This window comes from Carassius gibelio, chromosome A3 (genome assembly GCF_023724105.1).
Source record: "Carassius gibelio isolate Cgi1373 ecotype wild population from Czech Republic chromosome A3, carGib1.2-hapl.c, whole genome shotgun sequence".
NCBI lineage: Eukaryota > Metazoa > Chordata > Actinopteri > Cypriniformes > Cyprinidae > Carassius > Carassius gibelio.
Genome location: NC_068373.1, coordinates 6,332,027 through 6,345,212, shown reverse-complemented (window position 1 = coordinate 6,345,212; position 13,186 = coordinate 6,332,027). Strand labels below are relative to the sequence as shown.

Below are 13,186 nucleotides of genomic sequence, written 5' to 3'. Positions count from 1 at the left end.
CCATAAATTGTTGGCAAAATAACACATTAAAGGACCATAGGGAATTTTGATTTTTTTTCCAGAAAACTTCTTGCACAAAATAAATTCAAGCACTTTCAAAGACCTGCATCAATGTGTTTACTTTCAAAAACTTTCCAGAGCCTTGAAAACAAGTTTTCGTGGGAACCTTGTATATATATATATATATGATTGTCAATAAAAGGTTGATGGCTTTAGTTGTGTAATGATCTCAGTGTTGAATATCACAAAAACTGTTTAAAGTGTTCAACTCTTTTGTTTGGGTCCCTTGACTTGGTCTAAGCTCCTCAGTGTCATGCGAATAAACCTGAGGAGTTTAGAGCAAGTAAAGGGTCTTTTACGAACTCATCCTCTAATACTGATGACCACTGATGACATCACATCCTGAAATGATGGAGATTCTCAGACAGCACCGTATCGCTCGAGTAAATCACATGCTTTTTTGTTTTCAGTTCAATAAAGACACACCTGAGCAGCATGAAGCAAATCACTTGTGTTTATTTACAAAAATAAGATAGCAAAGCAACAACAGATTCAACACATTGTAGCAAAAACGTATGTTCTCCGTAAGGTTGGACCATATTTGCGCTAATGCAAAAATATAGCTAGAACAGCTCTGAATAAGGTTGCCATAGCAACCAGACTCGCTCTCACAGAGTGAGGCACTGAGAAACGGCTAGTTGATGAGGAACATAGAGAAGTGGAAAACATTGTTAAAAGAAAGAAGTGTAGCTGTGCTTCAAACGAACACTGACCCGACAGCTCGAAACTCATGCATTGTGGTTATCAGCTTACCATTCGGTTTTACAATCCTGTCCCAACCTCCGCTGAGGTTTCATCAGGAAGCAAAAGCGAAATGGTTTTATCTGATTGGGTGGATGTCACTGATACCAAGCCAAGTGATCACAGTATACTGAATTTAGATATGCTAATATGTCTGCAGTATATAACTGGCCTATTGCTAACATGGTTCATTTAAGATCAAACCCAAATGCAATGCAGATCTTACAGTTAGCACACAAATGTAATCGACTGAAACTGAGGAACATGCCATTTTTGCTGGCTTAGTTTTGTTATGTAGGAGTACAGATGCGTTTTATGAGAAGTATGCACAGTACTTGGTTCATTTAGAGCTCATCTGTTTGTCGTCTGGAGTCGACCAAATAAAACCATTTAGAAACCAGCATTTTCTGTAACATACTATATTTTGATTCCTTAATGTGGACCGTAGATTTTAAGTGTTTAAGGAATAGTTCACGCAAAAATCAATATTTACTGTATTCACACTCCAATCCTGTATGACTTTGACTCTCACATGGAACAACAGAAATATATGCTGGACACTCTTATAATATTAGCAAAAATGGACGGTTTGCCTTTTGTGTTACACAGACAAACGTCATACATGTTTAGGAGACGAGTAAATATGAAAAAGACTTCAAAATGAAAGGGATGGCTCATCCAAAAATGAAGCAGCTATGGCACAATTAAACCAAAATGGACCAGAAATACTGGTAAGCAGTAAAATCATCAGTTTTCTAACAGTAAAGTAGATGTGTAACACTTTACAATATGATTCCAGATGTTAACACTAGTTAACATCAACTAACAAATAAGAATACTTCTGATTCATCACTTCAAGTTCAATATTTACTAATATTAAAATCTATAACAAATTAACAGCTAATTGCTAGTTTATATAAGTTGATTAATTAATCTTATTGTAAAGTTTTACCATTAGATCTGAAACTGTTGATTTTACTGCAGAGTAAAACTTAAAAAAAAATAAAAAAAAACACTTTCATAAATGTTGTTTGCATTGGATTATCATTTCATATCTATGTTCATATCTGCACACCGGGGACTGCTTGAATTTAAAGGTTTAAGTACGTCTTCATTTATTTTATATCACCTGGCAATGGAAGTTTATTTCAATTGTTTTGCTGAATAAAAGGGTTTTCTTTGAGGAATGAAGGGGATTGAAGTGTTGGGAATGGGGAACTTCATTGGCCCACCTCCCTCTGTCTCTAATGTGCTTGTTGGCTAGTCGTCTACTGTGATATTGCGGAACAGGTAGGCCATGGACTCCCCATTGTGAATGCGTCGGATAGCCTCGGCCAGGATCATACTGACATCCACTGTCTTGATCTTAGGACACTGGAGCTTTTGCACCTCGTGAGGGACAGTGTTGGTCACCACAACCTGAAAGACCATAAAGATATCCCAAACATTTTGTCATCATTTTATACACTTTTGAGTGCATCAATATTTGAGTCACAGTAAATCTGGGATTGTCATACTTCAAATATGAAAAGCATCACTAGCCGCATTTGCACTGTCGGGCCAGTGCGAGCCAGGGCTTAAAGCGGGCCGGGCGGGGCTCATAGCCCGGGCCAGTAGCACGAGGCCAGAATAGCGCAGGGTTTCCATAGTGGAGCTTGAAGCACCGCTGCACGTCACTAAAACACGCCCTTACACGCCTCTCAGAACAACGTCATGCAACCTCATTATTTCACCAACAAAGAGAAGTTATCAGAAAACTAAGAAATAAGTCACTGGAACATGCGCGATCACAAAACGAACATAATAAAAGCGGCCGTTTGTTTGCATGCTTTGTTATATATATTTAAATTCAAAAGCATCGATGTTTTAACTATAGAATTGATTTAATTTATCAGGACTCATAATTAATCACACATAAATACACTTATTACTATATTATTTATTTATTTATTTTTAACGCTTATGAAAATAGCCTGCTTATTCAGTCGAGTCTGTTTCTGTTTATTAGCCACAGTAGCCGTCACATTTAGAATTAATGATAATATCTCTATTTTTATGAAAACTCCCGAACAAAAAACATTATTAGGCTATATTCTTTTATGATAGGCAATGTGAGAAAAATTCTCGAGACGAGGCTTGTGACAGATAATATAAGTTACTTAATAAATACACGACTGTGATAGAGAATAAGAAGCTGACGTCTGATTTCTTCAAGCGGTCATATTTTACCATGTTTACTATATGTTTAGCGTGCATATCTTTTGCATAGCTTATAAATATTTCTGCCTTGTATGGTGATTATCCACATTGGATCAAGTTATTTCAAACACTCGCTGCTGACTGAAAGAGAGTTTTGAGCTCAACTTATTTTAAAAAAAAGTGTTTAATGCTGGTGTTAAAGCTGTTATCTTTCTGAAATGATCCGCAGTGCAGTCTCGCTATTTTTATAAAAGCTCCCGAACATAAATCATTACTAGGCTATATTTTGATGATATGCAACGTGAAGCTAAACTTTTGAAACGAGACGACAGATAAAATGTTGCTTAATAAATACACAATTGTGATAGAGAATAAGAAGCTGACGTCTGATTTCTCCAAGCAGTCATATTTAACATCTTTACTGTGTAACGTTAATGTTTAGCATGCATAGTCTTTTACATCGCTTATAAATATTTCTGCCTTGTTTAGTGATTATAATCCACATCGGATCAAGTTATTTCAAACACTTGCTGCTAACTAAGAGTGAGTTTTAAGCTCAATTTATTTTAAAACATCTTTAATGCTGGTGTTAAAGCTGTTGTCTTTCTGAAATGATCCGCGCTGACACTCTCCAGACATGGAGAAACTCCGCCTTTGTTCATAACCCCTCCTCTAGCCCCAGCTGGCCCGCTTTAGCCCAAGGTTTTCGTCGGGCCAAAAAACCTGGCCGTTGGCCCGAGGAAGCCCCGGCGAGGCACGATCAAGCCCCGGAAGTGACTGTGGAAACGCGACTGGCCCTGGCACGCACTAGCACACCCGGTCCTAGCTCGATAGTGGAAACACGGCTACTTAGTGTTAAAGTGCAACGATTAGCTGAAAGACTCACTTCGTCTATGGCGGACTCCTCGATGAGGCGCGGGGCGTCTGCAGACAAGAGGCCATGGGTGGCCATGACGTAGATCTTATAAGCTCCTCTCTCCTTCAGAATCTCAGCTGTTGCCACAAAGTCCTCCACATCATCGATGATATCATCCTACAGGATGAACACAACATGCAATGTTTGTCCAGTCAATCAAAAATGATCGTCACACTGAGAACTAGTCCAATTTCTTACGACAATGATGGCGATGCGGCCTCCAACATCTCCGACAACAGTGATGGGTGGTTTCTCCTTGGCCATCATTACTACAAAGACAAACATCAACTAGTTTGTCATATCTTTCCAGAAAACAGTTCTCAGACCAAGAGGCCAATCAATCACATGTCATCATCAAAGTAGATTGGGTAAGATGGGTTCAAGTTTATGTGGTGGCCTGGAAGTTTAGGCAATACCCCAACCAACCCATATACTCAAATGGTAAAACTAGAATTTAAGGAGTCCAGCATGTACCCCAAGTACACATTTTGTAGCACTAGCCTGCTGGAGAATGCTTCCCATTTTACCCCAACTACAAGCCAATCCAAATTGGAATGAAAAACTCATGCCATGCAGAAATCAAAATGATCAGTTCTTGGTCCCCAATATACCCAATCATAGAAGCGAATATCTAAAGGTTTACACTAGAGTCAGTGCAGGAAACTACACATCAATCTGTCCTCGAGTCAGCATGACAGACTCCAAGACATTGCTGTAATTTAGGAGTGGTCAAGAAGGGCTAATGTCATTCATCCAGAGGAAAGACACAGGAACAAGCCAAAACATACACTCCAATCCAGGTAACCATGAGAGAGAGAGACTGGTGGGTCGATTTAAGAATAGAGGGGGGTTAGAGGAGTTATGCATGCCTTCAAAACATGCCTTTTGAGCAAGAGCACGACCCACAGAGCTATTCCATATTTATACCTTCGTTTTTAAAGGCTAATGAGGATTACAGACACCTCTCCTAATTATAATTTATAAGGTGCCATTCACAGAGGACGGGTTCTTGGCTTAAGAGGTACAGTAGCCGGGGGGCAATGATGGACCGAATTTTGTTTCATGTCAGAACATGCACGAGACGCTGCAAATGTTTACTGTACGATATTTGCCTTCATATTCCATGCATCTTTTCTGCAAAGATATTTAACAAGTGAATTTGTTTGACATTTAAGGCATGTGGACTACTTCATGTGTGCTGCACTGGAAGAAGTTTCATTAAAAAGATGGTTTTTAATACGTCATAATGTTACTTGAATCATGTTGTAGTTGCATTTTTAGACTTACTAATTAAATGTATAATAATAACAATATATACTGAATCAGTAAAACATTCTATAGAGAGAGAGGGAAGAAAAGAGATTTTATATTTTGCAATATCCAGTCCTAATCTTTCTCCACAGTCTAAAGTACATTCAAATTCAGTTTTTTCAAACAATTAAAAGTGAAATTGCGGTCTGCTATCTTTGCAGACATCTTGTGGTGTCATCAGCCAATGGTACTGATGATATAATTTTCCTGCAGTTGTTAGTTAGATGGCAGAGATTCAAAGGAGAAGTGACAAATGCAGCGACTACTAATGCAGACAGTGATCTGCTGTCTGATGCGGTTGGATACTGCATTAAACAAAAGGGAAATTCTGCTTAAGCCAAAATAACTGAAGGGGCCAAAATCATTGACCACAGTGTGAAATTTTATGAACACTTTTCCGGTGACTCATTTTGACTCTCAGTGACATTAGTCCACACAGTGTGAATAAACTACAACTAAATGTCAGCAGAGATATTAAAAAGGATAGTAGAGTGACAAAGTTTAACATTTGTTTGCCTAAAAATATCAAGTTGCTGAGGAACTTTACTACAGCTGGTTTCATTTTCATCCGAGAACACTACACCCTGAACAGCATAAAACAAATTACAATGTAAAAACTTTTATGTTTTGTTTTTTAACTAAATGAAAACTTTAATTTTGCTTTCAATGTTTCAGCTTAAAAAAAAAAAACTATTTTGGTGTAGGGGTGGGGGATTTTGCAAAAATATATCATGATTTGTTTTCAGAAATGATTATTATTTTTTTTTTGTCATGTTGATATAACTATTTTGCATGTTGTCTGCGCAGTACAGCCAACATTATTTCCATATTTTAAAAACAAAGCTTTACAAAGTAAAAAAAAAAATATCTATATTTAGGCCAAAGTAGGTGGAGATCTTTGTAATTTTATGTTTGTTATAAAAATAACAAAGAACAAAGATAGACATTAAAAATGCACATAAAATACAAATAAAACAAATAGTGCTTGATTTTTCTGGTAGGGTAGGTGTATTTAACAGGAGTTATAAATGTATACATCGATTCTTATTAACAACTGTATTAAAGGTTTTCAGTCAAAACCAGTTTTTTGTTTTTTTTGTATTTTTTTTTAGATTAACGGAATAGTTCGACCAAATATGAACATTTTGTCTTCATTTACTCACTCTCAAGTTGTTTTAAACCCGAATGAGTTTCTGTTGAACATAACAGTTCGTTTGAAGAATGTGGGTAAGTAAACAGTTGCTGGTCACCAATGACTTTCATACATTTGGGTGAACTATCCCTTTAATGTCAAGAGCCAGCATGTTTAGTACTATTAGACTGCTGTCACTTTAAGAGCTCCACGCATATAACATACAGACACGCAGCCGTTTTTCTCTCAACTGTTTGCTTTCATTTTAGACATAACCAACTGTGTTTATATATAAACCATGTGTGTTTTGGAAAGTATTAGTGTAATCAGATGTCAAAAATAAATTAGCAACCAGGTGCTGTATGACAGGCTTTTTAATGTTTAACTGACAAGGCTTTAAAGCACATGCAAATATGGTACTTTTGCGATTGCGAATAAGTGCAGTGTGCCGTGATTGTAACTCTACCAGAGTAAACATTTGATGTGAATGAATGTCTTGTTGTACAGTTTATTGCAAATAGATATAATGTGCTCTGTAGCACGATGATACTATATATTAATAGTACTTCAAAAGCAGATTGTGGAGACATTTTAACTGTCCACGATCAAAAATCGTTATATCGCACATTTCGGTGCATCACTAGAGAATGTGGAGCTCATGGCACTAGACAATGAATATACATACAGTAGAATATCAATAATTAAAACTAAATAAACAACAGTGACGGAATCAAAGATGACGTCCAGTGTGAGTGACCCCAAGAAGTGCTGATATATAGCAAATTTCAAGTAGGACAATAGATATTTAACAATTTTCTAAATACGGTTTCTCTCTTTGTACTTTTTAACAAAACATATGCTGACTCCATATATGTTAGCATATTTTTATCTATTTATTGTCAAACCCTATAATTCTACATACTATATGAACTAACAGTGAACACCTTCCTCTATTTATTTAAGGTCATGTGTTTCCAAGACAATGCAGGGCCCTTGGTTACAAGCAGCTAAAAGACTACCATTTGAGAACTCTAGTCTAGGGGTGTTCAGAAGCAAGCATGACTGGCAAGATGAGCCTGGTCACAAATAAAGGCATTGCTCTCGGACACATTCAATGGTTCCAGTTCTGAACGATGGTAAATACATGGAATTTGAGAAGCAGCACTTCATTTGAGGCTTCTTAGTGCTGTTTGACTGAAGCACTCTGAAGCATAGACATCCATTTTTAACATTATTAGTACAAATTATTAAGGATGGGCGGTGGAGAGGTAGATTCATTAATGCTGCTATGTGTGTTTTTATTGTCTATTTTACAATGGCTTCTAGTGATCAAAATTGTCACAAACTATGTTTTATTTCAAATGAAAATAAATAAAACTGTATTAAATGAAGTAGTCATTAAGACATTTTTATTAAATTGTTTTATTGAAAATAACTAATGTGATGAATACTGTTAGCATGATATAAAAATACTTGTCTTGTGATATATTGGACATACCGCCCATACCCACTCTTTGTAATAATTACTAACTGTAATTAGTAACTGCTCGCTCTGTGTCGGGCTTCAGAGTGCTGGGATCACAGACACTGAGAGACCTCACCCACTGCACACATGCAATAGGGACCATCGGAGCGCTTTCACTGCTGTGATCGGTAGCAAATAGAGTTAACCATCATACTTGGGAGCTCTATGCCTGGGAACGGAGCTTGTTGTTTGCCTATCACCAATAAATAAACATCACGTTAAACAAAAATCCACACACAAATGATAAAACATACAGACAACAAACCAGGACTTCAACAATCCTTATTAAACCTTGCCCAAATGTACTATATATACAGCTTTCAAATTAACTTCTTAAACTTTTCTGTTGAATTTAGTGCTTTGAAATTGAGCAAAGTGAGGGACTTTTTTTAAAGGACACAGAGCCACTTGAAGTGAACTTCTCTCAGACATTGTTCATATACAAAGGCCAAACACACATCACACTGGACCTGCTCAGATATTAATATGCTAAATATCAGTTTCTTTATGATCTTAATTCCCTTCTACACTGAGGCAACTGTGTGTGCAAGGAGATACATAAGTGAGAATCTTGAAATCTAGAACGATTAGCACACGAAACTGTAAAAATAATAATGGTGTCTCAAAACCTAGATGACTGTCTGACGTATCGATTTCACTTACTGGTGTCGATCTAAACACACCAGAACTGAACTTCATCATGGAATATAATACTTCTAACAGGAAATAACATGTTCTGTTGTGAGTTTGTGCAGTTTTAAACTGTTGGTCCATAAATGCACATGCTTCAGACAGATCTATTTTTAAAGAATTGTTTTAAAACCACAAGACCATAAAGTGTCAAGAGCTGCTGATTATCTGAAATGAAGTACTGAAGCCAAACTAAGACCCCATTTTGACATATTTGTGTGGAGCTATTACTCATAAATGTACAAGTATCGTGCAATTAATGAGTTTTCATTATTGCTCATTCCTGTCACTTTTGAGTTTTTGTTTTGTTCCAGTTGGATCGCTCAATAGGTTTGGAACTGAACAGAGGAGACTCAGTGCCGTCTCAGCAGCTCATTTCAGAAGGTTTTGAGATAAAGTCTTTGCAAACATCTAGAAACAGTGATAAATGAATGGAGGATTTAAAAAAAAAAAAAAACCTCTTGACCTATCCTGAACTCCTTAATCTCGGGAATCAGTCATTTTGTATGAACTCAGCTAAAACTTACAAAAACATGTCCAGGTCACATTTCACCCAAAATCAGATCATCGTAATGCAATAGAGTCAAATATTACTACAATACTATGTTTCTTCTTATTCAAAGGCAATACAACAAATACTACCATTAGTTACAAATGACTCACAAATGAATGACATACCGCTCTTTTTATTACCATAATGAGATTTGTTTTTCCATTTTGCTGAAAAAACGTCAATATAAAATGTAAGTGTGCCACAAATATTAATCTTAATTTTCTTTGTGAAAAATACCATAATCTACTATTGCGTTCTTTTGATTTCAGGGGTGAAATACAATCAGGACATATTTTTGGCAGGTTTAGTGTTGTCTTTCTGCTCTAGTTTGTGTGTATGACCTGGGTGTGTTATACTCCGTGTGTTTGGATCTGTTGGGATGTTCAGAAACAGGACACAGATTCACAGTGTGCTGGCTCTTACATGGCAGCTCCAGTCCAGGGTGACCGATGGTGTTGCGGACACACGGAGGAGAATGCCTCCCATCTGCCATGTCTGACTCTGAACACTGAGCTTCCCCGTGCATGACGGCCAGGCCGAGACGCAGACGCTCCGCATACGACTGAGCCCTGGACAGACAGCGGAAAGAGAGGGAACACAAACAGAGATTTGTAGATGAGTGGCTTGTTATGGTGTCCTGAAGACTTTAAGATCACTCAAAAATGAACATTTTGTCTTTTTCCCCCCACTCTCAAGACATTCTCTGCAAGAATTTATTTTTTCTAATAAACACAAAGATATTTTGAGGAGCCAAACAGTTACCAGAAGTTTTTGTTTGCTTTTTCTTCCAAGGTTGTTGTTAAATCATTTGTTAAGCATTAGTTAATTATACACACCTTTTCGATTTGAAAAACAATATCTTTTACTCAGATTTTTAAGGTAGCAGGTGAACCTTTGTTTCTAAGTTTAACCAACTCTAAGAGTGCGATCAACTGTTCAAAATATCAACATTCTTCAAAATATCCTCTTTTGTAGCCATTGCATGTTTTCTTTCTTCTTTTTGGCTGATGTAATAATGCTTCTGGCTACAAATGTTGTGCTCTCATCTCTCTTCAACACATTTCACTACCCTCCACATCCAGATGTCCCGTTAAAATCAGAAAATGTACATTTAAGATTCCTTCTAGCACAATTCCAGGAGCCGTTACCTTTTTGCAGCAGATGGAGACTTGGCAACAATTATAGCATTTCTATAATCAGGAATCTAGGCAAAGCAGAAATGAGAAGAACAGAAAATTATATTATTAGTTTTTTTTTCTGTTTTCCTTTATATATATCAAAAGTGAAGTTAATGTCTGTAAATGCTGCCCACCTCCTCCTGAATGTACTGCAGCAGGAACGGAGAAGCCCGCAGGTTGTCCACGGGGAACGTAAAGAAGCCCTGGATCTCTTTCTGGTGCAGATCCATGGTGATTATATGAGTCAGACCTGGTGAACATGGAAAACTGTTATAAGCTGCTTAAATGACACTCTTTATCTGTAATGATAAAGCCTAACACATTTCTATATCAGTGAAATATTAACACATATTGGATACTGTTTATGTATTTTTAATTTGGAGCAGTCAACCAGTGTCTATGATGCATGTATAATAATAAAGACTGACTGTTAGAAGTAGGAACACGACAGCCATCATCAGAAGCCATTACCTGCTTTAGCTAACATGGACGCGAGCAGTTTGCACACGATAGATCCTCTCTTCCTCATCTTACACTGTTTGCTGTAGGGGAAGTACGGGATCACGCCGATGATGTTCTTGGCACAGGAGGTCTTCAGGGCATAGGCCATGATCAGCAGCTCCATGATGGCAGTGTTGACATCTCTGACAGACACAGACAAACAGACTTCAGCGCTTCTGAGCCTGCTGAGAGCTCACGGCACGTATCTGGTGAATATATGGCTTATAAAGCTCGAAATCTGACCTGGGAATGGTTTGGATGATGAAGATCGTTTGGCCTCTCACAGACTCTTTGATCTCAACCCTCGTTTCTGTCAGATAAAAGCAAAAACATCAAAATATCAATGGAAAAGCAATTATTTAGATGACTCTTACCTGATTGGGTCGACCCTAATGAAGAAAATGCTAATTTTGTTTGAAAATCGGAATTTTTAAGAACAAATCATTATTTAGCAATGACTTTCATACTAAAACTAATTCTTCATTCAAAAAAACAAATCAATCTGGGTGGCCATTTAATTATGTTAAGATGAAATTTTATACACTGATATTTCATCTCAAATTAATTGCATCATAGAAGTTCTCCTGTGCATACAAATACAAAAAAAATGCAATTAATAGTGAATGAGAACTGTTGAGTTTTGTGTGATGCATTGAACATTATTGTAATATGAACTGTGCTGACTTTGAGACCGATACACATGAACTATTTGAAGACAACTGTAATGAGACATCCATTTAAGTCCATGTCAGAATGTGACCGGGTGTAGGGTCACTCTAACATCAGAGTATGTGTGTAAATGAAGTGTATTGATCACCTCTGTTGGACTCCTGGTAAACCACAGATTTCCCCAGTTCAACTCCAAGACGCCTGCTCAGACACAAGCAGAAGATCAACACAGACATGACAAACCTTCCTGACATCAGAGTCACTTTGAAGCACAGCTGCATGACAACCCGATTGAATTATTTCAGGCTCTGTTTGTAATGAATGCAGACTACTTTCAAGAGCCCACTGTATGTGAATAGACCAATATTATGTGGAGAAAACATTGTATTTACTTTCCACAGTAAGTAATCCCAAACCCTGGTGCGCATATACTTTATAGATCAACAGCAGCTGGCATCAAAATAATGTCCTGAAGAAAAAGCACAGGCCACTGAATCTGATCAGACCTACAGGCCGAGATCCCAGTAACACCGCTGTATATTCATACAACATCAAGATCCGCATCTGAAATCAAGGTCTTTGTGAAATACTGAGCAGCTGGGCACAGGACACTTACTCGGTAATCTTCTTAGAGAGCTCAGTGCACGCGGGCGTGGAGTTGGCACAGAAAACGTGGTAACCACTCTTCGCCACGTTCATGATCAGCTGACGTTACCTGACGACCACCGGGAAATCTGAGAGGTTTACGGGTCCAGCGCTTCAGAGCCGCTGTCTTATCTAGCAATACGAATGCTATAATAGCCGCTGAAGAAGTACAACGGCAGCTTTGCATGCAGGTTCCCAAACAACAAGTCGATTTCTTCTGCGCTAGTTCCGCTGTTGACGACTCACAACTACTAACTACAGCCGCCTGCTGGCCGGAAGATCACAGCAGCTCGGGGATGTCCTGTGTGTGGACATTTCAGGCTAATATATAAGAGATTTTAAACAAACATTTGCAGTTAACCAAATGAAAAAAATACACATTTTAATGCTATAAAAGTGTGCACATCGAGAGAAATAAACAACAGATGTTCATGGTAACAACTTCTTTAACTTGAGCCAACGCTGCTAATACACATATACATTAGTAGTCCTATCATACACTTTATCTCAAGTCTTGATGATTTATGACCCTGATTTATGGCCTGATTTATGGCCGTACAGTCCGTGTAGATTGACAGGTAGTCAGAAGTGTGCATGGTCAGTTTGGATTGATTTATGACTATAAGGCCTGTCAGTCAAAGCGGTTGCCATGCCACTGGGTCCTGTGACCCTTGATTGACATGGCAGAGGTGTGTAAATCAAAAGATCAAAGAGATCTCAGATTTGACTTGTGTTGTGTTTATTACTGGATATATGATGGTTGTATCTGTAACCAGTGCAGTGGGGGGGGGTTTCTTATGATGGTTGTATCTGTAACCAGTGCAGTGGGGGGGGGGGGTTTCTTATGATGGTTGTATCTGTAACCAGTGCAGTGGGGGGGGGGGGTTTCTTATGATGGTTGTATCTGTAACCAGAGCAGTGGGGGGTTTCTGTGAAGTCCTGTTGTTCACACCTAAAGACAGTGGGAGGTGTTTGGGTTCTTCCTGGGGGAAAAAAATGGCTGTGCAAAAGTGAGGGTTTTGACGTCTTGACAGGATCAATGTTTGTTTGATCTATATGGTGTTGA

At 38.0% G+C, this 13,186-nt stretch overlaps 1 protein-coding gene across 2 annotated transcripts; it reads right to left on the bottom strand.

Moving 5' to 3' along the window:
• Positions 1 to 496: 496 nt before the first annotated feature.
• Positions 497 to 12,386, bottom strand: LOC127944762 (phosphoribosyl pyrophosphate synthase-associated protein 1). Of its 2 annotated transcripts, XM_052540992.1 has the most exons (11): positions 12,092 to 12,374; positions 11,624 to 11,676; positions 11,050 to 11,116; positions 10,777 to 10,949; positions 10,440 to 10,555; positions 10,276 to 10,331; positions 9,551 to 9,696; positions 8,039 to 8,077; positions 4,115 to 4,185; positions 3,887 to 4,033; positions 497 to 2,220 (listed from the first exon to the last, which is right to left on the bottom strand). In XM_052540992.1, the coding sequence occupies exons 1-11, from the start codon at positions 12,172 to 12,174 to the stop codon at positions 2,062 to 2,064; spliced, it is 1,110 nt and encodes a 369-aa protein (XP_052396952.1). In that variant the 5' UTR covers positions 12,175 to 12,374; the 3' UTR covers positions 497 to 2,061. The 2 variants fall into 2 exon arrangements, with proteins under 2 accessions (XP_052396952.1, XP_052396959.1); XM_052540999.1 differs by lacking the exon at positions 8,039 to 8,077 and having other exon boundaries at positions 12,092 to 12,386.
• Positions 12,387 to 13,186: the final 800 nt, after the last annotated feature.